This window comes from Mauremys reevesii, linkage group 7 (assembly GCF_016161935.1).
Source record: "Mauremys reevesii isolate NIE-2019 linkage group 7, ASM1616193v1, whole genome shotgun sequence".
Classification (NCBI taxonomy): Eukaryota; Metazoa; Chordata; order Testudines; family Geoemydidae; genus Mauremys; species Mauremys reevesii.
The window spans coordinates 50,875,918-50,900,959 of record NC_052629.1 but is presented as its reverse complement, the minus strand read 5'-3'; the positions used below and the strand labels follow the sequence as shown (position 1 = coordinate 50,900,959).

Here is a 25,042-nt window from a genome sequence, read left to right as displayed (position 1 = left end):
TTCCTATTTCCTCATGCCTGAGACTACAGGAGTAGAGCCATGGGGTATTACTGATTGTTCAGGTAGCTACATGAATTGCCTTTTACGGTACATTTCTGTTTCCAGTGGGTTTTGATAGTTAGCTGCAAATTGAAATTTGTGTGGACACTTGAGGTAACAAGTGTAAACAAGCTTGGTCTGATGGCCTGTCTTCCTCTTCACAGCATCATCTTCCTAGAGTTTGCAGCAAACGTGTGATGTTGCAAATACAATCTATCACATTTGTAGGGGATGGTAGGGAAATCATTTTGCTTCTAAGATACAGTGGCTGATGGTGCCATTGAAGGGGATTTAAATTGGCAGTAATATGAAATTACGAATGCCTTGCTTAGATGAAGCAGAAAAGGCCTGTGGGATTCTTGCTGTATGAAAAGGACTGTGATAAAGAAAACAATGGGAATTATATGAGTGAATACAGATAGGTAAGCCAAGACCTGGAATGCTCTTTTGAGATCCCTTTTTCCATAGGAAAATACCTATTTAGATATGACTTAAGGCTCAAGGGTGCATATGATTTGGAAAAGAGGATAAAAAGGTTCTTAGTCTTTTGCATAAAAGCAGCATAAAAAAGAATAGGATACAAATTTATGTATGATAAGCAGCAATGGAAAACAACATGGTTGCTTCAGGAAACATTGTTAGGCAATGTATACAGAACACGGACTTTTTTTTTCATAAAACAATCAGATTTTGGAATTCTTTACATTTTACAGCTCACTGGAAGTAATAACAGAAAAAAATTATATTAAGATTCCAGAAAGCTACCCAGAATAGGTATATAGAGGATTAGATGTATGCTATAAAAAATTCTGGCTAATACATCACCAGTGATAAAATGTCTGCAAATTTGTTAAAAATGTTGTTGACAGTGAGAATAAGAGTAGAATTCAGTTTCCTGTTTCAGGGATATGGGTTCTGCAGTGCTAATAGAAGTAAAATATAATATAATATAATATACATGGTTTTTGTCACTTAAGTAAGCATGTAAGAATGTGACTAAATGGAAGGAGCAGATCTGCTGGTAGAAGGCACCATATTTACATAGTAACATTTCAGAGTAGACTCACGCTGTAAGAGAAACGGAGGACCAGCATTCCAGTGGTTCCTTTTTAAAGGACAAGACATGCATGATGATAACCATTCCATTCCATGCTACGTCTGTTCTTCAATATTAACAAAGATCCTCAGAATAGTGACAGAAAGAAACTGACAGCATACTATCACCTTCACTTTTGTAGATACTTCTTTTACTGGCACATAACTACCACAATTGCTTCAAAGTAGGAATGAAGCATAGCACTGTGACATCAGTCTGCTTTGACAATGTGGTTGTGGTTCTGTGGGTCAAACTAAAAAGGACGGACCAACTTGGTAACCAAGTAATCAGTGTTCTGCACTTCAATGTAGGAGATCTGGGTTTGATTCCGGGTCGCACAGTCTGGATTAGCCAGAGTTAGGAGTCCTACAGAGACAGTATACTTGGCTCCTGGGCAGAAAGGGATACTTGGTAGCACTCAGGTCTTCACGTACAGCGCTACAGCTTTAGTGCTTCAGGGTATGTCTACACTACGAAATTAGGTCGATTTTATAGAAGTTTATTTTTAGAAATTGATTTTATACAGTCGATTGTGTATGTCCCCACTCAGCACATTAAGTCAGCGGAGTGCATCCTCACTACCATGGCTAGCATCGACTCACGGAGCAGTGCACTGTGGGAAGCTATCCCACAGTTCCTTCAATCTCCGCTGCCCATTGAAATTATGGGTTAAGTTCCCAATGCCTGATGGCACTAAAACATTGTCGCAGGTGGTTTTGGGTGCATGTTGTCACTCTCTCATCCCTCTCTCCCTCCCTCCCTCCCTCTCTCCCTGAAAGCAACTGTAGACAATCATTTTGCGCCTTTTTGCCTGGGTTACCCATGCAGACACCATAGCATGGCAAGCATGGAGCCCGCTCAGCTCACCGCTGCTGTTGCAAGCATTGTAAACACCTCACACATTATACTGCAGTATGTGCAGAACCTGGCTAAGAGATGGCAGCATGAGGACGATTGTAATGAGGACATGGACACAGACGTTCCTGAAACCATGGGCTGTGGCATCTGGGCGTCTGGGTGAGGAGGATATGCAACTTGGAGAGGAGGGCAGGCGGTTTTACAGTGGATGCAGCGGCGGTCTGTGCTCTTGTTGGCTTTCCTGCAGCTCTACCAGATGCCTGAGCATGTCCATTTGCTCCCCCATTAGCCTCAGCATTGCATCCTGCCTCTTCTCATCGCGGTCAGGTAATGCTTTCCTGGACTCTGCCACTGAAAGCCTCCATGCATTCAGCTGTGGCCTATCAGTGCAGGAGGTCTGCATGAGCTTGGAAAACATGTAATCGCGAGTGCATTTTTTTCCGCCTTCTAATCTGCGATAACCTCAGGGACAGAGATGATGGGGAGCATAGAAACATTTGCACTTGCGGTGAGCTAAAAAGGGAGAGTAAAATTTAAGATGCTACATTTCTGAGAACAAAAGGGAGACTCTTTCACAATGAATCAAGCAATTCACAACAGACAGCACATGTGTTTTAGGTACAAGGTCGCATTTTGCCTTCTATATTGAGCGCCTGCCAGTATGGTGACACATCACAGACGGCTGGGCAACAGAATTTGGTTTCCAGGCAGCCATGGTAAGCGAAAGGATAAGCGGGTTTGGCTTCTAACGCCTTGATAACATGTGGGAATATTTTCAAACTGCAGCACCCTCCTTTCGCATAGCAAGCAATGCTGGTTGGGTTTGCCATTTAAAAGGAGGGGCTGTGGTTTTTGGGTGGATGTGCAGCACATACCTCCCCCCACCACTCCACGTGGCTATTTGGGATGATCCCTTTTAGCCAAGCGCAAACAGCCCAGCACGAATGGGGTCCTTTTACTGTTCCCTTACAAAAATTCCCCTATTTCAACCAGGTGACCATGTATGATATCACTCTCCTGAGGCTAACACAGAAAGATATAGACCGAATGTTGCTGGAATTCAACCAAAACCCAGGACCATTCACTGCCATGCTTTGTGCTGCAATGATTCCCGACTACTTGCTACTGGCTTGGCGTGGTAGTGTCCTACCATGGAGGACGAAATAAGGCAGCCCTCCCCAGAAACCTTCTGCAAAAGCTTTCAGAGTACCTCCAGGAGACTTTCATGGAGATGTCCCTGGAAGATTCCCGCTCCATCCCCAGACACGTTAACAGACTTTTCCAGTAGCTGTACTAGCCATGAATGTATCCCAAGTCTTCAGGGCAAATCAAACAATAAACACTTTTGGTTTTAAACCCTGTACTGTAGTTACAAATGTGCACGCACCAGAGGGGCATTCTCTGCCTTCGGGGTCGGGGATCCCACCTTGGGAGGGTATTGGTTCCAGAGTGATGAAAAATTCCTGGCTGCCGGGGAGAATGGATTCACCACTTGCCTGCTGTGCATTCTCCTCCTCCTCTTCCTTATCCATGAAATCATCCTGTATGTTCGTGAGACTCTCCCTTTGCAGGTGTCCACAAACAGTGGTGGGGTAGTGGTAGGGTCCCTCCCCAGAATGCCATGCAGCTGATCATAGAAGTGGCATGTATGGGGTTCTGACCCAGAGCCACCATTTACCTCCTTTGTCTTTTGGTAGGCTTTCCTGAGCTCCTTGACTTTCACGTGGCACTGCTGTGTGTCCCAGTTGTAGCCTCTGTCCATCATGCCCTGTGCAATTTTGGCATATATATTAGCATTTCTTCATTTTGATTGGAGTTCTGCCTGCACAGATTCTTCTCCCCATATAGCAATCAGATACAGTGTCTCCCGCTCACTCCATGCTGGAGCTCGTTTGTGATTCTGGGGGGACTGCATAGTCATCTGTGCTGTTGAGCTCGCCACGCTGACAAAACAGGAAATGAAATTCAAAAGTTCCCGGGGTTTTTCCTGTGTACCTGGCTAGTGCTTCGGAGTTGAAAGTGCTGTCCAGAGCGGTCACATTGGAGCACTCTAGGATAACTCCCGGAGGCCAATAACATCACTTTGCGTCTGCACTACCCCAAATTTAACCCAGCAAGGTCAATTTTAGCGCTACTCCCCTTGCCAGGGAGGAGCACAGAAATCGATTTTAAGAGCCCTTTAGGTCGATGGTACGCATTCATTATAAAATCGACCTAATGTGGCTAAATTTGACCTAACCCTGTAGTGTAGACTAGGGCTCAGTGAAAACACTACTATGCCGATGGAAGCGCTTCTCTTGTCCGTGTAGTTAATCCACCTCTGCGAGAGGCAGTAGCTCTGTTGATTGGAGAAGCTCTCCCATCGACATAGCACTGCCTACACCAGGGGTTACATCAGTATAACTACATTGCTCAAGGATGTAGATTTTTCAAACCCCCGAGTGACATATTTATGCTGACATACGTCTGTAGTGTAGACATGGCCTTAGTAATAATTGCTAATTTAGACGTAGTATTGTCAGACTCCAAATAGAGTCTTGGCTATAGAGATTAGGGGTGTGCATGGCACATGAGGGATATTAAATTACACATCTGTAATTGTTATTGTTTAATGTTTGTATTTTGGTAGCCCCCAGAGGATAGGGCCCTGTTGTGCTGGCCACTGTAGAGGGGTGAGGGTGGGGAAAGGAGCACAAGTTAAAGTGGGGAAATGGGAGAGAGATGATCCAAAGGACCACACAAGATGGCATTTCTATGGACAGGGCTGTAATTCAGAATCTGATGCAAAGGAAGATACACATTTCTTTCAAGTGGAAGGTGTCTAATAGGAAGGATCTTCAAAATAATAATTCTCTGAAGTGCATAGTACATTATACATAAGTTTGAATTCTTCCGAAATAGTACAATATATAGAGAAGGAATGCAATGTACACAGAAGATGTGACAGATACAGTATGAATTCTACCCTCAAGCTCTTAACTAGAACTAGAGAAACAATTTTTGAGAGTGAGGCAGTGATTTTCCACAGCTGGAACAGAACCATACGGAACTGAGGAAATACAATACATTTCCACTCTGTGGCTGACTTTAAAATGAGTTGTCAGGTACAACGTGTGGGTGTAAAATGAACTTCAGTGGAGAACTTAGAGGATCTCTCTCACTTTGGCATGTAAGAAATTGCACTTTCCTTATGCATGGGAAATCTATTTATAAATGAGCAGGACTTTTTTTTGTGGAAACCAGCTCAAAACAGAAGAGGAAAACCATCCTGTTGAATAACAGGACTCGCTTAGTTTCCAAACAGTTTACAAATAAAATAACCATCTACAGTATAAGGAGATACACAGCTGAGCAGAAGCAGCAGATACTTAACCAAACCAGGGGCAGAGTCACTGGGACCATTCTCATTAACTCTTTAAACATTTGCTATTGAAAAAAAAAAGAAGAAATCTGACAAGGGGCTATTTTTTGTAAGCTATTTTTCAAGGAGCATGATAATCAGACAGTAGTAGAAGCGTAAAAATAATGAACATGAATGATGTGTAGCTATTGGGGAAGGGAAAGATTTTATTTAGTGATAGTATAAAATGGAAGAGCTTTTTACCTAAGAAAGTATCTCTCACACGCTGTATGTTTTCAACATTAAAATCCCTTTTCATGATTAATCAGCCCTACTCTTCACTGTATAAATGGGCATCCCTCTTTTTTGCATTTTTCTTTTCTGTACCACATAAGAGAGATCTTTTTTAAAATGTATGGATAGGCCTTTTTGATACTGTTCAGCTGTGTGCCTGTTTAATTCACATCTGATTTAGTCCTGGATTTTGTAGAAATATTAGTTCATTATGAAAATACCATGTTGTCTGCAGTGATAGGCTATGTTAATTAAATATATAGCTAATTAAGATTATCATTTATATAGAGATATGTACTTCATGGGAATTAGAGAAGGCAATAACATCTACTGGCATATCAGAAGTATATCCACTTTTTAGGGAGTATCTGCTTATATTTTAACACTTTTATTTTAAATTATTTTGTTTACTGTTATTCTGGCTATGGCAAAATAGCTCTGTCAAATAGGGAGGTTTTCAGCCTTCTTCAAGCTGATCTGATTCTGGATTGTTTCATCTCTTCTGGCCTCCTATATTAGGGAACCTGATCCATTTATTGCTTTGAAGATCATAGAATCGTAGGACTGGAAGGGACCTCAAGAGATACAGATGTGTACTCCTCATCTCAAAAAAGATATTCTAGCACTAGAAAAGGTTCAGAGAAGGGCAACTAAAATGATTAGGGGGTTGGAACGAGTCCCATATGAGGAGAGAGTAAAGAGGCTAGGACTTTTCAGCTTGGAAAAGAGGAGACTAAGGGGGATATGATAGAGGTATATAAAGTCATGAGTGGTGTGGAGAAAGTGAATAAGGAAAAGTTATTTACTTGTTCCCATAATATAAGAACTAGGGGCCATCAAACGAAATTAATTGGCAGCAGGTTTAAAACAAATAAAAGGAAGTTCTTCTTCACACAGTGCACAGTGAAGCAGTGGAACTCCTTGCCTGAGGAGGTTGTGAAGACTAGGACTATAATAGGGTTTAAAAGAGAACTGGATAAATTCATGGAGGTTAAGTCCATTAATGGCTATTAGCCAGGATGGGAAAGGAATGGTGTCCCTAGCCTCCGTTTGTGAGAGGGTGGAAATGGATGGCAGGAGAGAGATCACTTGATCATTACCTGTTAGGTTCATTCCCTCTGGGGCACCTGGCATAGGCCACTGCCAGTAGAGAGGATACTGGGCTGGATGGACCTTTGGTCTGACCCAGTATGGCCATTCTTATGTTCTTATGAGGTCTTCTACTTCAGTCTCCTGCACTCAAGGCAGGGCTAAGTCTAGATGAGGGGTGGGCAAACTTTTTGGCCTGAAGGCCTCATTGGGGTTCCAAAACTCTATGGAGGGCCGGATAGGGAAGGCTGTGCCTCCCCAAACCCTAACCCTATCTGCCTCATCCCACTTCCTGCCCCCTGACTGTCCCCCTCAGAACTCCCGACCCATCCAACCCCCCCCCCACTCCTTGTCCCCTGACCACCCCCTCCTGGGACCCTCTGCCCCTAACCGCCCCCTTGGGATCCCACCCCTTATCCAATCCCCCCTACTCCCTGACTGCCCCGCCACCTGACAGACCCCCTGGAACTCCATCCCCTATCCAACCCCCCCCCAAGACCCTTTCAGAGTGTGGCCCTGCGAACAAGGGCGGAGGACTCAAGAGGAGCAGGGGCAGCCTCGCAGCCTGAGAGACGCTGCGGTTTTGCCTTCAAAGCACTGCTTCTCTCCGGCCGGCTGTGGGGCTGCCTGGTGCTCCTCCTGAGTCCTCTGGCCGCATTCGCCATGCTCCCACCACCCACACCACCTGCCTGCTCCCCTGAGACTGCAGGTGAGCCTCTCTTCCTGCTCTCCCCTGCCTCTGCAGTGCAGCCCCCTCCCGCGTTGGCGGCATGTCGCACTGAGGCTGTGGGGGAGGGGGGACCCTCCTCAGCCAGGAGTTCAAGGGCCCAGCAGGACGGTCCTGCAGGCCGGATGTGGCCCGCGGGCTGTAGTTTGCCCACCTCTGATCTAGCCTATCTCTGACAGATTAAGCCCTTACGCTGGCCTCAGAAGTCGATTGGGAACTAGTAAAACTGGAGCACAGGCCTGATGTGCTCATAGTGGCCTGAACTTTGGAGGAAGTGGGCAGCTACATGGTGTGCATTTCACTGTTTCCATGTTTCAGATACAGTGAATTACAGAAATTAAATCTGGAGTTGATAAATGCGTGGATCTTGTGGCCAGGTCTTTGTCCACCATAAAGGGGTGATATTCCTTCATGAGCTGCAGGGGAAAGACACTTTTCATTGCTGATGCTACCTGATCATCCCAGCTCAGTGAGGAATCAAACAAGATCACTGAGGCTTTGCACAATTTTGACGAATGGGGGCTGTATACTTTCAGTGGAAGACATGGCACAGTGTCTAGCTATTTTTTCAACCTGTATCACTTCAGTCTTGTCTGGGTTGAGTTTGAGCCAGCTGCTGTGTGTCAAGAAGGTATATGATGTATGTCTTGTATTCATTATGACATCTTAGTAGTGATAATGGTTATATCGGTGGAGAATGATGTACTCATTTGGCTGTTATAAGCATATAATTGGTAGTGGAGCCACTGTCATCTCACTGTCTCTTCAAATATTCTTATATAAAAAAGAAGGGATATTAAGGACCCTGCAAGAAAGAGGACCAGGAGCAGTTACCCATCACCACTCTCAGGGTTATGCTAGAGCAGGGGTAGGCAACCTATGGCACGCATACCGCATTCGGCGTGCGAGCTGATTTTCAGTGGCACTCACACTGCTTGGGTCCTGGCCACTGGTCTGGGGACCTCTGCATTTTAATTTAATTTTAAATGAAGCTTCTTAAACATTTTAAAAACCTTATTTACTTTACATACAACAATAGTTTAGTTATATATTATAGACTTATAGAAAGAGACCTTCTAAAAATGTTAAAATGTATGACTGGCACGCGAAACCTTAAATTAGAGTGAATAAATGAAGACTCGGCACAGCACTTCTGAAAGGTTGTCGACTCCTGTGCTAGAGAGAAATGATTGGAGTCATAGTAATGCTGCTCTATCTACTCCATTTATGCCTGGTAGGTTTATTAGCAGTACCTTGTGCTCTACTGTGTAAAAAGCTACAGAGAGGTCTGGTAGAGTGAGCATAGAAGATGACAGGGTAATTCCATTCACTCCTTGGTCTCCCTGCCAAAATGACTGTCAAGATACCAATGAGTGACTATTTTACTGATGCAGCTATAATCACTCCCAACCTAGTGTATTTGAACTGGTGCACTTTAAGTGAAAAGCTCCATATTAATCTTTACAAGTCCTCCTGTGTTTTATTTTTAAAGTTTTTTTTTCTTTTGAGGAGATATTCAAGACTACAATCTCTGTTTTACTCTTTTCATTGTTTGCAGGTTTCTAACCTCTATCTATATGACAGCGTGCTCATGTTGGCCAATGCCTTCCATAGAAAGCTGGAGGACAGGAAATGGCACAGCATGGCAAGCTTGAACTGCATGAGGAAATCCACCAAACCTTGGAATGGAGGTCGATCCATGTTGGAGACTATTAAGAAGGTAAGAGTGGACAAGGTTGGAAGCCCAATGTGCAATAAAAAGTACAAAAGAACCAAAGTGCTCTGATTTTTCTTTCAGATAAACTTCTCAAAACTTCTTAAAACCTTGATTTTAAGTTGTTATTAATGAAACTGTGTGGTCATGAAGGTGTATCCTCTACAACTGGTGATGTCATGGCTATGTTTTGTGTAAGTCACAAAATGATGAATAGTCATATAGCTTTATGCATTTCACCAAATGGATGAAACCTTAAGTAGTTGTCAGAGTAGACCATGAATAAGATGTACATTCCTTACCAAAGCTGCTAACATGGTTGGCTTTTAGGAAACAAGAGGAAAAATGGTGCATTGTATAATCCAATATCTTGATTCTTATTTCACTCTACTGTAAATCTGGAGTAAATACTGAGCTCAATTCATATGCATTCTTTCTCACCCTGCCCTGGACACACACCCCTTTCTGACAGAATGTTCATTGAAACAGCATGTGTTGGTGAAATTTCATTTTGGTGAAAATGTTCCAACCAACTCTAATGACACCACTGTTTCATTGACAATTTAAAGCAAGGTTAAATAATTTTTTAGTTACACCACTGTTAAACTGGCATGAGCTTTGTTCACTGAAGTTTTAATAACATTGAAAATACATTGTTGTCAGCCTGACTTGGTAGCTCTTTTTTTTTCTGAGCCAGAAAGTGTTGGCTTTGTGTTGCACACCAGAATCTAGGCAAACTCAATCATGTTACAAGTGTTATAGTTTCAGATTCAGCTAAGGTTCTGTCTGCTTTTCACTGGTGGCTGTCCTTGTATACGTTAAAGATCCCAAGACATGGTTCAAAATGAACAGTAGATGTGTCTTGGCTAACAGTCTCTTTCTCAGTAAGGCAGTATATTTTGTCTAAGGCTATGTGTGAGCTATTGCAGAGCATATCAAGCCTGCCACATTAATTTAATTGCAAGCATTTGCAAGGCATGTTAGGATACCTGGAGCATGAATGGTGCTTTATAAAAATTGTATTCTAATGTCTTTAACATTGTTTCCTTAGGGACATATAACTGGGCTCACTGGCGTTATGGAATTTAGAGAAGACGGCTCCAATCCCTATGTCCAATTTGAAATACTGGGCACCAGCTATAGTGAAACATTTGGCAAAGATGTGCGGAGGGTAAAGATTCAGTTTTTTTTTCCCCTGAAAAAGAGTGAGATCCTGCTTATGTGGGGGAAAATGCTATCCTTTTAGAAAGAATGGAAGAAGTGCTTTTGCTCACATTACAAAAGTCACTTATTACAGAAATAATATATTCTAATTTCTCATACACTTAAATCTTGAAAGATAACACTTTTATACCATCAGGAGGGAGGCCTGCAAATTGTTCTCAAATGTGCAGTATTCCTTAATATATTCTATACTGATGCGGTGAGCATAATAGTGAAGACTTTCCGGTGAATTATAATATAATTGGCATAACTGAGACTTGTCCTAATCAGGAAACTAACTGGGATATTAAATTACCAGAACATATAAAGCCTTTTGAAAGTACAGTCTCTGTAAGAATCTGGAATACTGGAGTAGGTATAGTAATGTGAAAGGAGGATGTTCTATTTGAAGACAGAAATGACATATCAAAACTGGCTAGTGGAGCAGACACAGTTTGGAATGAGATGGGAGATAGGACTGGTAAAAATGATCATTAATATATGTTGCCTTAAGATGAGAAAGCTTAGTAGGAAATGTTCATACAGATGGAGGACTGTAAATTAAGGCTAGCACATGAATAGGAAGAGTTGATTTGCTTTGGTTTTGACTGGAACAGAAGCTGAAAAATGCCCACATAATAGATATACAAATGGGCTTCCATTAAAATATTATTTTTAAATAATTCATATTACATTGGCATTTCTTATACTATGTAGAGCAGACCTGGGAGATTAACTGATTTTTTTTTTTCAGTTGGGACAACCAAAAATCAGAAAAAATACTTGGAAATTGTCAACAAACAGGGAAAGTCTGTTTTGGGCCAGCAAACTGGCTGTGAGCATGTCCCCCTTTATTACCTTTAGCCCAGTGGCTAAAACACATGCCTGGGAAGTGGAAATCCAGGTTTGAATCCCCACTCTGCAGTAAGGATTTGAACTCAGATCTCCCTTGTCCCAGATAAGTAGCCCAATCACCACACTATGGGTTATTTGAGGTGGGCTTCTCTCAATCTCTCCTGATGGAATTCTTCCACCTTGCCAAAGAAAGGACTAAGAATGAAATTAAGACACTAGCCTGGGAGGTAGGAGATGTGGATTCAAATTCCTCTTCTGAATCAGGCAGATTGAACATTACAAGGTGATAAAGAGGACAGATGTATGCATATGGTTTGCTGGCCTGGGAAAAGTTTTTCCCCATCAGAATCAATCAGATCAAATTTGCAAATAGTTTCAGTCAATCCAAAACAGCACTTTTTGGTGAATAAACTATTTGTCTGAACAGGGGCGGTTCTAGGATTTGCGCCGCCCCAAGCAGGGCGGCATGGCGTGGGGGGCCTCTGGCGGTCGCAGGTCCCGCGGCTCCGGTGGACCTCCTGCAGACGTGCCTGCAGATGCTCCACTGAAGCCGCGGGACCAGCGGACCCTCCGCAGGCACGTGTGCGGGAGGTCCACCGGAGCCGCCTGCCGCCCTCCCATGGGATGCCGCCCCAAGCACGCACTTGGCGCGCTGGGGTCTGGAGCTGGCCCTGTGTCTGAAAAAGCAGAAGTGAATAAAGAGACAGAATTTCATATTGGCTCAAAGTTTGCAAAATTTCAGTTTTTCATTTGTCTGTTTGTTTTTACTAATCCAAATTTCATCTCCCTGAATTCCTCTAATGGACAAATGAATAAAGGTACACATCTACAGTCTTACTTAAAAAATATTAATGCTTCTTTGAAACAAAAATGGCCAGAAGTTGTCTGAAGTTTGTTTGGCTCAGCAGTAACATTTTGTGTTTATCCATCCAGATTTTCAAACATTCTCCTCTAATTTTGGATGCCCAATTTTTGAGATACCTTAAGTCTGATTTTCAGAAAGTCAGTAGGGCTTTGCAGAGGGCGCCTATGTCCTGAAATGGTCATTAAACAATAACAGGAAAAAAATCATTTCAATTTATATGGCTCTAGGATTAGAAATTATTAAACTTCTTGCTTTGCCAGGAACTGTCTCTGAAGAATTTAGATCAGGGTATGAACCCTCTCTGTATTCAAGTGGGTAGGAAAAGGTTACCTTTCTGTCCACTTTACTGCATGTTCCACAGTTGTTCTGCTTGAAAGAAGGAATACTCTCCAAGTCCCCAGCTGTCTTCCTTTTGAAATCATTCTATTTCGCTAATGGAAAATTAAGGTCACTTTGGGAGGCAAAAATGACTGTTGAGCAGAGCACAAAACTGGGTTAGGAGACCTAGGTTCCATTACTGTCTCCACTACAGATTTCTTCAGTGACCTTGAGCAAGTCACTTAATTTTATGCCTCAGCTTCTCTCTCTGTAAAGCTAGTATCACAATGCTTACCCCAGTTGAGAATAACTTTTAGATCTTTGGATGGAAATCACTGCATAGGTGTAAATGATTATTTTTATTATTATTTACACCAGTTTCTGCCAGCATACATGCAAGAGTTCCTACAATAAATTGGAGCAGAACAAACAGGCTTAACTCAGGTGAAATCCATGCACCCTTAAAATGACCAGATAAGGTTATTCAGAAGTGACTCTAAGACAAGAAAGTAAATATTATCTGACTAATTGGACTGGGGAAAGATGATGATGTACAAATAGGATACAACAAGGCTTCATGTTTGATCTCCTGATTTGTTTATATGAAAGATTTCCAAGTTCATAATTTATATTAAAGTGAGAGGATCACGTAAAACAGTTAGATGGAGGAGGGCTTAAGTCTATTCAGATACCTTGGTTGTTAATGAACAATGGTATCCAGTGCAAAGAATGTAAGAAGATATATTTCTGAAAGAGAGGAACTATGTGGAGAGCTGCTTATTGCAACATACTGCTTTGAGCAGGAAAAGATTCTGAAAGCATGTATTTACCTTTTAGTTTAATGTTTGGAAATAGTAAAGAGAGAGTATCTGACTGGAAATCCTTGGAAAGAGGTGATATTTTTCACAGCATAAGTACTGTAGTATCTGCATGAGTCTGTTATTTTGAGTCTTTTCCCCTCTTTTTTATTTATTTATTTATTTATTATTCTTATTCTTATTTGACATCTCTATTACTGGAGGTTTGCAACCATGGTAGCCCATTCTGTACGCTCTTCTGCTAATCGTTTTGTGGATGAATATTCCTTTTGATCCACCCAGGATACCACATTGTCCATCCAAGATCTTCTTTTTCTACTTCATGTTTTTCTGCTATCAACTTTCCCTTCAGGTGCTCCTAAACATGCATCACCCACTGAATTTGTTAAAATGTGCCTTGCAAATCAAATCTTTCCTTTTGTAAGATCTCTAACAAGTTTTTGCTAAGTTTCAGTTATCAATATCTTCCAAAATTTTTCATTGGCTACTCTGTCTATTCATTCTATTTTCAGAATTCTTCTATAACACCATAAGTTGAAGAATTGCAGCCTCTTTATTATCAATTGTTGGAATGTCCATGTTTCACAGCAGTAATTTTAACGCAGACCCAATGTAAGTTTTAAAAGAATCAGAATTTAGCCTTCAAATTTATGTCCCTGCTCATCAGATTTTTATTCTTCCAGAATGTCTCTTTCACTCTTGCTATTCTGGTGCTGTCTTCATTATCTAGTCTTCCGTCTTCTGTAATAATGCTTCTGAAGTAGAAATAATTTCTCATTTATTGAATGGCCGTGTCATTCGCTGGAATCTTGCATGTTTTCCCAGGTACCTTGAATAACACAATAATTTTTGTTTTGTCCACATTTCACTTAAGATCATATTCTTTAACATATTCACATAAAATCTCCACTAACTTCATCAGACCTTCTTTTCAATCTGCGTAGTGAATGTGATTCATCCATTTTCCTTTTATCTTAATATCTTCTTCTGTTTCTTCGATTAATTTAATCAAACACTTGCTGTAAAAGTTGAATAAAGTTGGTGACATTATACAACTTTGTCTCACTCCTCTCTTGATCTCTATTAGATTTTCATATTCATCTCCCACTTCTCTATTATTTGCAGCAAAAATCTGTTACAGTTCAAAAATATTTTCAATGGCTTGAAAATTCAAGCTCTTCTCCTTTTAAATTACTTGAGTGAGAGGCCAATTCTGGTTGATCTTCAGCTGTCTGCATATAACTATGGGGTGTCACCCTTTTGGAGAGGTATGGAGGGTCCCCTCTCCATAGATCTTCATCCCATATGAAGTGACACTCAGCTTCCTCTGCGGCCCTGGTCTTCTCCTGGGCCTGGACCCCACAGAGAGCCCTCATGATAGGCACTCAGAAGGGGTGACAGGACGCACATAGACTGTTCCATCCTAGTGGGGAAGTCAGTAAAAAGTTAATGAAGCATGAGTCTGCACTATGGCTGCCACTTTATATTGGGCCCTTGCTACTTAGCCTTCTAGGGGCAGCTTTCAGCTAGGGATTCCCTGGGAGAATGGCTGAGATGGAATCATGGGAAAAGAACATAAGGTCAATCAGCCCTGGCAGGAAGACATAAAACCTTTCTGTAGATGGACCTAAGCTCCTATGGGCTGCCCTGGGACCTGTGGCTTTTGCAGACAAAATAGTTCCACAGTGACGGTGAAGGTAAAATTCTCACCTTGGCCCCCACACAAAGAATCATAGGACTGGAAGGGATCTCAAGAGGTCATCTAGTCCAGTCCCCTGCACTAATAGCAAGGCTACGTATTATCTAGACCAACCCTGAGAGGTGTTTATCTAACCTGCTCTTAAAAATCTCCAATGACAGAGATTCCACAACCTCCTTGGGCAATTTATTCCTGTGCTTAGCCACCCTGACAGGAAGTTTTTCCTAATGTCCAACCTAAACTACCCTTGCTGCAATGTAAGCCCCTTGGTTATTGTCCTATCCTCAGAAGTTAAAGAGAACAATTTTTCTCTCTCCTTCTTGTAACAACCTTTTATGTACTTGTAAACTGCTATCATGTTTCCCCTCAGTCTTCTCTTCTCCAGACTAAACAAAACCCAATTTTTCAATCTTCCCTCACAGGTCATGTTTTCTAGACCTTTAATCATTTTTATCGCTCTTCTCTGGATTGTCTCCAATTTGTCCACATCCTTCCTGAAATATGGCGCCCAGAACTGGATACAATACTCCAGTTGAGATCTAATCAGCATGGGGTAAAGCGGAAGAATTACTTCTCGTGTCTTGCTTACAACACTCCTGCTGATACATCCCAGAAGGATGTTTGCTTTTTTTGCAACAGTGTTACACTATTGATTCATATTTAGCTTGTGATGCACTATGACCCCCAGATCCCTTCCACCATACTCCTTCCTAGGCAGTCATTTCACATTTTGTATGTGTGCAACTGATTGTTTCTTCCTAAGTGGAGTACTTTGCATTTGTCCTTATTGAATGTAATGCTATTTACTCCAGACCATTTCTCCAGTTTGTCCAGATCATTTTGAATTTTGATGCTATCCTCCAAAGCACTTGCAACCCCTCCCAGCTTGGTATCATCTGGAAACTTCAGAAATGTATAGTACAGGGGTAGGCAACCTATGGCACGCGTGCCGAAGGAGGCACATGAGATGATTTTCAGTGGCACTCACACTGCCCGGCTCCTGGCCACTGGTCTGGGGACCTCTGCATTTTAATTTAATTTTAAATTAAGCTTCTTAAACATTTTAAAAACCTTATTTACTTTACATACAACAATAGTTTAGTTATATATTATAGACTTATATAAAGAGACCTTCTAAAAACGTTAAAATGTATTACTGGCACACAAAGCCTTAAATTAGAGTGAATAAATGAAGACTTGGCACACCTCTTCTGAAAGGTTGCCGATCCCTGGTATAGTAGAACCTCTGATTATAAATACCTCGGGAATGAAGGTTGTTCGTAACTCTGAAATGCTCGTAACTCTGTACAAAAAGTTATGGTTGTTCAGTTTACATCTGAACATTGACTTAATATAGCTTTGAAACTTTACTATGCAGAAGAAAAATGCTGTTTTCCCTTAATTTTTTTAGTAGTTTACGTTTAACACAGTACTGTACTGTATTTGCTTCCCCCCCCCCCTCTGGTCTGTTGCAGCCTGATTGTGTACGACAGGAAATTCTCTGTTTCTTTTTGCCAAAACAATAAATAAAAACTCCCCAGTTTAATCTTATGAAGAAGTGGATATTTTGATTGGTACATATTTAATAATCATTCCCGCAAACTCTGTGTATAAGGCACTAGTACCTTTAGCTTTAGTACCATACTCAGTACAGCTTCCCCTGCTTTAGATGGTAATCAATTGGGTCTTTCCTATTTCCTGTACATCCTAAAGGAAGACTGAGAACATGGGACATGTTTCACTGGGAAAAAGGAGGCTGTGATGACCTCATGAATGCATTTTAGAACTTAGGCTTCATTGAAAATCTCAACCTTAAGTAAGTTAGGCTCCCAATTCCCACTGGATTTCAATGGGATGTAAGTCCCTAGTTCCTTTATACTCATTTTAAAACCCCAGCCTGAAAGTTTTACCACATCCAAAGGAAAATTGGCTTGATATGAGTTGAAAGAGGAAAGCAAATGCAATTTTAGGTTAAAGGATCATCATATAAAAAGTAAGAAATGGCCAAATCAATCAAAAAGTGAAAATTATAGCCACTGAAGCAAGGTGTGTCTATGAGCAGAACCTCTGCTGATGAGTTTTTAAAGCAAGGGAAATTTGAGCAGGAGAGAAATGTGGATGCAGAGAAAAGTGGTGAAATTAGATAAATTGGCATGCAGAATTCAGGTAGACCCTAAGGAGCAGCCGGAATGAATTTAGTAGCCTTTTTTCTTCATATTCTTCATGTGTTTTGATGTTACAATTATAGCTGGCAACTGTACTTGTAGGAGAAATATTCTCCACACCCCCTACCTCCATTTTTTAAAGGTACCTTTCAGGATGGCTGGTTTGAACTTAACACCAAAGTTAGCTGCTATTACACTCTGTTACTTGAACCTCACACACTAACTTTCTTATTCTGAGCTCAGAGACACTCATTTACAAGACCTTTTTTTCCCCCTTTAAAAATATATTTTTCTTCTCTTTGCTTATTCAGCATCAATATTTTTTATATTTTTAACAGTGCTGTATTAAAACTAGTATTCTGTTCAGTTCCATTTGTGGCCTAATGGATAAAACACCGGGCTGAGGTTACACTTAAAATGCTGCAGCGGCATCAGTGCTGCTGCGTCGCTGTAATGCTTTAGTGAAGACTGTGAGCTTCTCCCATCGACGTAGTTAATCCACCTCCATGAGCGGTGGTAGCTATATTGGTGGAAGTCCTCCCATCAATATAGCTCTGTCTTCACCGGGGGTTATGTCGGTATATCTGTGTCACTCCGGGGTATGGATTATTCACACCCTTGAGTTATGGAGTTCTACTGATGTAAGTTTATAGTGTAGGGTCTTGGGTTCTAATCCGGGCCCTGCCTCGGCCTGGTGTGTGACTTTGGGCAAATCACTGCATCTCTCTGTGACTGATTTCTCCAAGCTGTAACATGGTGATAATGATACTGAGTTCCTTTGTACAGTGTTTTCAGATCTCCTGATGAAAGAGTGAAGTGGTGTTGTTTATAATTTTAAGTATAAAGAACCAGATTACATCCCTAGGTCTATGGGATCCTCCATGCAGAGAGTATGGAAGTGTGTCCCAATTTTTCACACTTGTTGTCTGGTCACCTGTCATAGGTCTCACCCCCACTTGAAGCTGTTGGGTTCCAATGTGGGGACCTGCACTGGTTTCCCTCTAAACTAAAATCCTAGTTTAGATCTAGTAAAAGCTGCCACCAGTCAGTTTTTAAGTGTCTGACACACTCCCTGTTCCCCCAAGAACTTCCCCTGGGGAACACAGATCCAAACACCTTGAATCTCACCAGAGAGAGAGAAACAGCCAGTTCCCCTCTCCCCTTCCCTCTCTTCAGCCTGCTTTGGAGAGATTACACCGAGTCAAATCCTTGACTCAACACAAAGAGGGACTCACCTCCCCCTCCTCTTTCCCTGAGAATCCACCCAAGGAAAGACCAACCAAGTCCTTAATAGAAAAGAATTTATTAAAGAATAAAAAGAAAGTAACTTGTCTCTGTAATCCAAGATAGAACAATACAGGGTCTAAATTTATCAATCTCTGGAGAGAATTCTCCCTCCCCCTTTCTTTCTCAGTGAAAGCAAAGTAACAGCAAACAGGAATAAAGAATTTCCTTTAGCAAACACACAATTGCAAATATAGAAAGCAACTCAAAAGACTAATCCGCCTTTCTAATTAATACTCACTATTAAATAGTAGAACTACTCCAGGAGAACTTGGAGACATGACTGACCTCTCTTAGATCCAAAGAGAGCTCTAACAAAGAACACAGACAAAGGCTTCCCTCCACAGAGATTTGAAATTATGTTGTCTCTGATTGGTTCTCTGGTCAGGTGGTCATCAGGTACTGCATGTTAACCCTTTACAGGTAAAAGAGACCTTAACCCTTAACTATTTGTTTATTTATGACATCACCCTATCTGGAATAGATCTATATTATCTATTTTTATTAATGATAATCTCAACATGGGGGGAAGCAAAGGCATGCAAGACACTATCTCTAATGCCTGTGCACATGGGTGAATTCCACCCTATATGTTTCCTTTTAATGCTCTAGTGTTGAGGGCAAAGAACAGGGAGCCTGGATTCCAGGGTTATAGTTCCAGAAAATGATAGATTCACTCTGTAGTCTCGTTTGTATTGTTGCTGTAGCTGTGTTGGTCCCAGGATATTGGAAAGACAAGGTATGTGAGGTAATATCTTTTATTAGACCAACATCTGTTGGTGAATGAGACAAGCTTTTGAATTTATACAGTTTTCTTCTGTAGTCTTGGGCAATTAACCTATCTGTGCCTCTTTGTGCATGTATACAAGGAGCATAATATCAATTAACTACCCTCACAGGGGTTTTATTAGGCTTAAGGCTTGTGTACAAGAGCAATTAGACTTTAGCAAGATGGGGTGTGAAGCTACCTATCCTGCACTAGCCTGTCATGATCTAACTATCTCTGTGTGTCCTGCTGACACATGTGAACTGTTCATTAATGCACTTTGAGTTAGTCCTGTTTCAAAGGGAACTAGATCAAAGCTCTGTAACAAATTTAACCCGCATCAGCAGGGTGCACATGGACAGTTAGCAGGATGGAGTTACACCCAATCTTGCCACAGGCTAATTATTCATGTGAACAAGCCCTTAATTAACGTTTGTAAAGAGCTTTGATGTTGTTATAATCATCATCATCCTTGGTAGGAAGATGCACTACAAAGTAGTGTTATTATTTATGATATTTTATTACTTTTTTTTCAAGTAAGCGGTACACTTATTTCCCATGCTGGCTGGAACGCACGCAGAGCTAATATTTCGCGCATATACTGTATTTCACAAGAAACACACTGTTCAGAACGATAACATTTACCAGTGGGTATTCATTTATGTCATTCCAAGTCTTCTTCTGAAAACTTGATTTTCTTGAAATAGCATTTGCTTCATAAGCCAGTCTTATTGTTTCCCTTTGCACTTTGAGGCAGATTTCAGAAGTCACTTTTGCTACTTCTGTGTTTAACTTTTTATTGATTGAAGGCTCGCTGGTGAAGTCAGATAAAATACTTTATTTCTAACTGTTACTTTTGGAAGAAATCTCACCATTCTCACATCAATGGTTTGTGCTCCCTGTTCATTAGCAAATGGCCTATATCCTTCAGGGGTCTGAGTCATTAGATGGCTGCATCCATAAGAATACAGCAAAGTCATCATATGGCTACTAAAAGTAATATATTGCAGGGAATTATCTCAGGTAGTTACTTCAGTAATTGAATCAGTTTTACTCATATGAAAAATACCTAACCAAATTGCCTTGGTTTAGCTGTAAAACAGATGCCCATCTCCCATATGAGCAGTTCATAAACATATACTTGGGTGTAGTAATTCAGGTTAATCTATGTTACTACGCTGTCTTTCAGATGAGATGTAAAACTGAGATTCTTGCTGGTTGTGGTCTTTAAAGAGCCAATGGCACTTTTTCAAAGAAAATGGGGTAATAGACCAATGTCCTGGACAAAATCCAATTGTTGTATATTTACATTTGGTTTAATTTTCCCTTAGCCTCTTAAAAAAAACTGAGTGTCATTCATAGTAGACAAATTGGAAAAAGATGTACTATTATTTATACCATACATATAGAGACCCAAACTTAATGGGAACTCTAGGATATTGCCCTGTGACCATAACAAGTATCCATTACATGTTTAGCTGTAATTTTCTCCATAATGCACCTAGATGTTATTCAGTATGTGACTTAGAAAACTAGAATGGAAAATTCCATAAAGTGCCTTATTTACGGGGAAAAATTATGTCTAAAAATGTAGGAAGACATTTTAATAAAAAGCTAATTACACTATTGAGTAAACTTCATAACAACTGGCTTGAGTGCTTATCTTGATATGAAGCAGGGTACTGGTTTGTTTGAGTTTTGCAACTGATTTTTTAAAAAGTCAATATTTTCTTGTAATGTTCAATAAGTTTCTATAGCAAAATTTTTTAACTCTAAATTCTAAAATAAGATTGTATAGCCAGGTATAGATAAGTGTTTCACCATTCATTGAAATGGTTGTGTGTCCTAAACATATGGCAGTTATATTTTTATTAGAAATTCTTTATATATCATGGGACAAATTGTCTAAGGGTCCATACTAATTTATACACATATTTCTACATAAACTATTGCTCATATGTATAATGGTACATGCAGGTCTCAGTCTGTGCTGGTGGAACCCTTTCGAGGATCTGTTTATATGCCATTTGTATGTGTGAACGCAGAGGCCATGTTTTCAAAATGCACCCCTCTTTGTGAGTCCTAAATGGATCAGCATATTTTCAATAATTAACTACTTTGCTGAGACTTCTTCACTCCTGCACATATGCAGCAGTGTTATTCTTTTTCATGTTTGGAGTTTGGAATCCATTGATCTCACAAATAGAATATCATGGAATACATGGTAAGTTGTAAATTCTACAAGAGTCCCATCTCCAGCTTTTTCTCTTTTACACATATGCAGAATCTTAAGGTGTTAAAAGGGATGTTATAATCAGCCTCATAACAGTCAGTGTCTCACAACCTTAACTGTGGAGTTTCTACTAAAGCGCCATAATTTATTGAAGACCCTTCAGAATGGGGGTGGTGTGTGGGTGAGGAATTAATTCCAGTTGCTCAGCACTCATAAAGAACTCTGCAATAATAAACTGATGTGCGCCCACCATGGAGGAAAAATAATTTCTGTGGGGAAACAGATTTCAGTTTCAAGATTCTATGATCTTATTATAATGAGGGGGGGAAAAATTGAAAAACACCCCGACAGGCTCCTTTTACCTCTTTGGAAACGTCAAGAGAAAGATTATTTGCTGTTCCCTATTACACAGCATCTGTCAGGGACCAAGGCAGTAAATTCTCCATTTCAGAATAAAGTATGACAGTTTTTCTTCCTCTCTAACATTTCCTACCATGATGAATTTTCTTGAGTCATGATTGCTATTTAAAGTATCACCAAAGCTTGAAGAATTATCTGTGTGCCATCAGACTTGCTTTTAACCACATTGTCTGATTAGCACAATGGGTTTGAAAGTTATTAATGACTATGCCATAAAAGGTAAACCAAATTATTTTAATGAACAAATAAAATAATAGATGTCACTTTGGTTGTAATAAATGCATAAACTAAACAGATTGCATCATCTATTCACTTTTAGTGGAAAATCATTTATTCGGTGTCAAGGACAGTTGCAAGGACTATATGCCAACAGGCAAGCCCTGCATATGCATGTTCCCTTCTCTGGAGTTATGTGAAACATTTAGTTCCTCTAATTATCATAGCATTTAGTACCACTTGATTGGAAAGATAACTGCATATAGATATAGGCACAAAACATACTCTATGGACAGGATTATAATCTCAGTTATGTTTTATTTCCATATCATTCCATCATTTTCCATTCTGGATTTAGATAGGGGTAACTGACACAAGGTTGACATTTACAAGCATATAGTTAAGGTAGTTGTTTCTCATGGCAAACCATGGGAAAGATCATGCTTTTCTTATAGAAGATGCCGAAAGTTCCAGGATGATTTTGTATTATTATTAATTTCAAGAAAGTGGCCAGAAACAGAAGATGAAAATTATTACTGAAATCTCTCTACATACATTTCTGCTTTTGTTTCTGCTGTTTAGGACTAGATTATTCAACCCTTAAATTGGAAGGCACTTACATGAGTAGTCAAACTGATGTCAATTTAAGTTGAGTGGAAGGATGATCCAGTGCTTAGCGCACTAGTTTAGACTTGAGAGACTTGGGCTCAACTCACGGCTCTGGTACAGACTACATGTGTGATCTTCAACAAACCCCATAGTTGCCTTGTGTCTCAGTTCTGCACCTGTCAAATTGGGATAATAATATTTCCCCATCTCACAGAGTTGCTGTGAGATAAATGCTAGAGCTGGTCGGAAAAATCCAGGCAAACCACTTTTTTGTTGGAATTTCCTAATTTGTTGAAATTGAAACATTGCATGAAGATGGCTCAACTTCAGCTAAGTTGCAAAGGAAACTCAGGTAGGACTGCCTCTGAGTCAAGACTACAAGGCTTTCAGGGTCTGTGGCTCTGGGGCAGCCTTTCAGTCAAAGTGCCCTAGAACTGAAATGCCATCCTCATTCATGGAGAATTTTGACATTTGTGGGGTTGGGTCCCAACTTGAAAGAAACCAAATTTTAAAATATCTAACAGTCAGCTTATAAAATAAATGGGCCTGATTCAGCCCTGCAATATTCCACTTTTACACAGTAGAACTCTGTGTGTGTGTGTATGTGTTTTTGTGTAATCTACAGAGGTCATACTTCAAAACGTTTCCTATTCTAAATATGAGGAATGCTCCTGGAATGGATAATCTCTCTCAAAATGGAAGAAAGTTTTGGAGTGTGACCATTGCATATTTGTGCAATATACAAATGTATGTATGCAATTTAAAACCTATATGGTTATATTATCACCCACAGGTAATATTGTATAGTTGTGATATCATTAAAACTAAATGTATTTCTTTAAGTAATAAAAATATGTCTTTTGGGTATCTTATATGGCATTTTTTAGTATAACAGAAGTGTGTAGGTACTGTACAATAATAATTAGTAAAGTCAAAATGATTAAAAAATAGCTCTCCATATGTCCCTTCTAGCCTGAAATAGTCATTAACTAAAACAACCCATTATTATTCCGTTAAAAATTAGAGTGACCCAAAAAAAAAAAGCCCTGCAGCAGGAGAACTGAAGCTTACCAAGCTGAGGCTTTGATGGAAAACTACAGGGAGTGATTTCCAGAGGTAGGAGCCCTGTACTGAACTGCCCTGATTATTTACAATGGGAAGCCAAGTTCCTGCCACTGACAGTACCATACATTAGAATGCCTATTTTATGAAATAATTGGGCATTGAGAAATGTATAAAATAAAAAAGTTCATAACATTTAATATCTCAAAATGACACTAGGTATGGTACATAAGATGTGGTCTCGTGCACATCATCACTTTCTTGTCCTTCTGACCAGTGGAAAGTGATTTCCAAAGCATTGAAGGAGTCAGAATGTTCTTCACTGACATAATTTCATCATGATTTTTCGGGAGGGAAGTCAGGAAAAATTGTTTGTATAACTGGTTGTTGGAAGATTAGAGTTTGTAAAACTGAGGTTCTGTTTCAGTGCACCTCAACTAATTGAAAGGAAAAGGGGTTGGAGATGGTTTAAGTAAGTGGGTCCCAAATCACGTTGAGCTGAAAAGATCACTAGCAACTTGTTTGGCAGCTGGAACTTAAATGGTTGATAGTAGATCACACAAACAAGTGTTATTTGCTGATAGGTGTTGTTTCTGAAGGCTTGGTTAAGAGCTGCCTCGGAGCAGATTATATTAGTCCAGCACAGAGGCGACAGGACAATATGCAAAAGAACTGAAGTCAGCTATATCTTGATTGGCCAAATCACTTGTGCAGTCTGTTGTGGAAAAATTAACCACATCATTGATTTTGGGTCAGACACAGCCTTGAGGCCCCTTTATTAAAATACAAATATGCATATAGGGAAGGTCAGCATGGCCCCATGCAAGGGGGGGGGGTAGCTGCCTTGTCTTTAACAGATATTCACCAAGCTTATAAAGGCTAAAACCACAAAGCATAATTACACATCACACACATTGTACTTTATTAACTCCTTATTTGGCATACTTTCTTACTTTTAGTGAGCCTGTCACTGCCCCTCACCATCTAGGGTTTTTCCTGTTATTGTCCCAAATGTGGTTTTCGTTGGTAGTCTGCCTGCCTTTAAGACCCCTCCTTTGCGGTTGCATTGGATAAGGCTCTTGTCGCATTCTAGCTGAGCTTCCCTCAGTTCCCCTTTCTCTGGTTTCTTCATCATCACCACCACCACCCCTCGTGCCCCTTATACAGACAAACAAGTTTTGCAGAAGTTAACCTTTGTTCTATATAGCAATTGGGTTTTGCTAACAGGCCTGGAACTGAAAGGTAGGGGTTAGGATGCAGTCTGCTTCTGACCCTATGGGTGGGTGTCTGGCAAATTCCCTATCATTTCCCTCCTTTTGATGCCAATTCTTCGGCATCAATTTCCTCAATGTGAATATTCATTAACATAAGA

The 25,042-nt window shown here is 40.5% G+C and overlaps 1 protein-coding gene across 11 annotated transcripts in view; it reads left to right on the top strand.

Moving 5' to 3' along the window:
• The window catches only part of GRID1 (glutamate ionotropic receptor delta type subunit 1), an 845,372-nt gene that overhangs the window by 671,122 nt on the left and 149,208 nt on the right, over positions 1 to 25,042 (top strand). For all 11 annotated transcript variants that reach the window (XM_039480948.1, XM_039480949.1, XM_039480953.1 and 8 more), the window contains 2 exons: positions 9,002 to 9,163; positions 10,209 to 10,328. In XM_039480948.1, the coding sequence (XP_039336882.1) occupies positions 9,002 to 9,163; positions 10,209 to 10,328 (282 nt within the window). The remainder of the gene's footprint in view (positions 1 to 9,001; positions 9,164 to 10,208; positions 10,329 to 25,042) is intronic.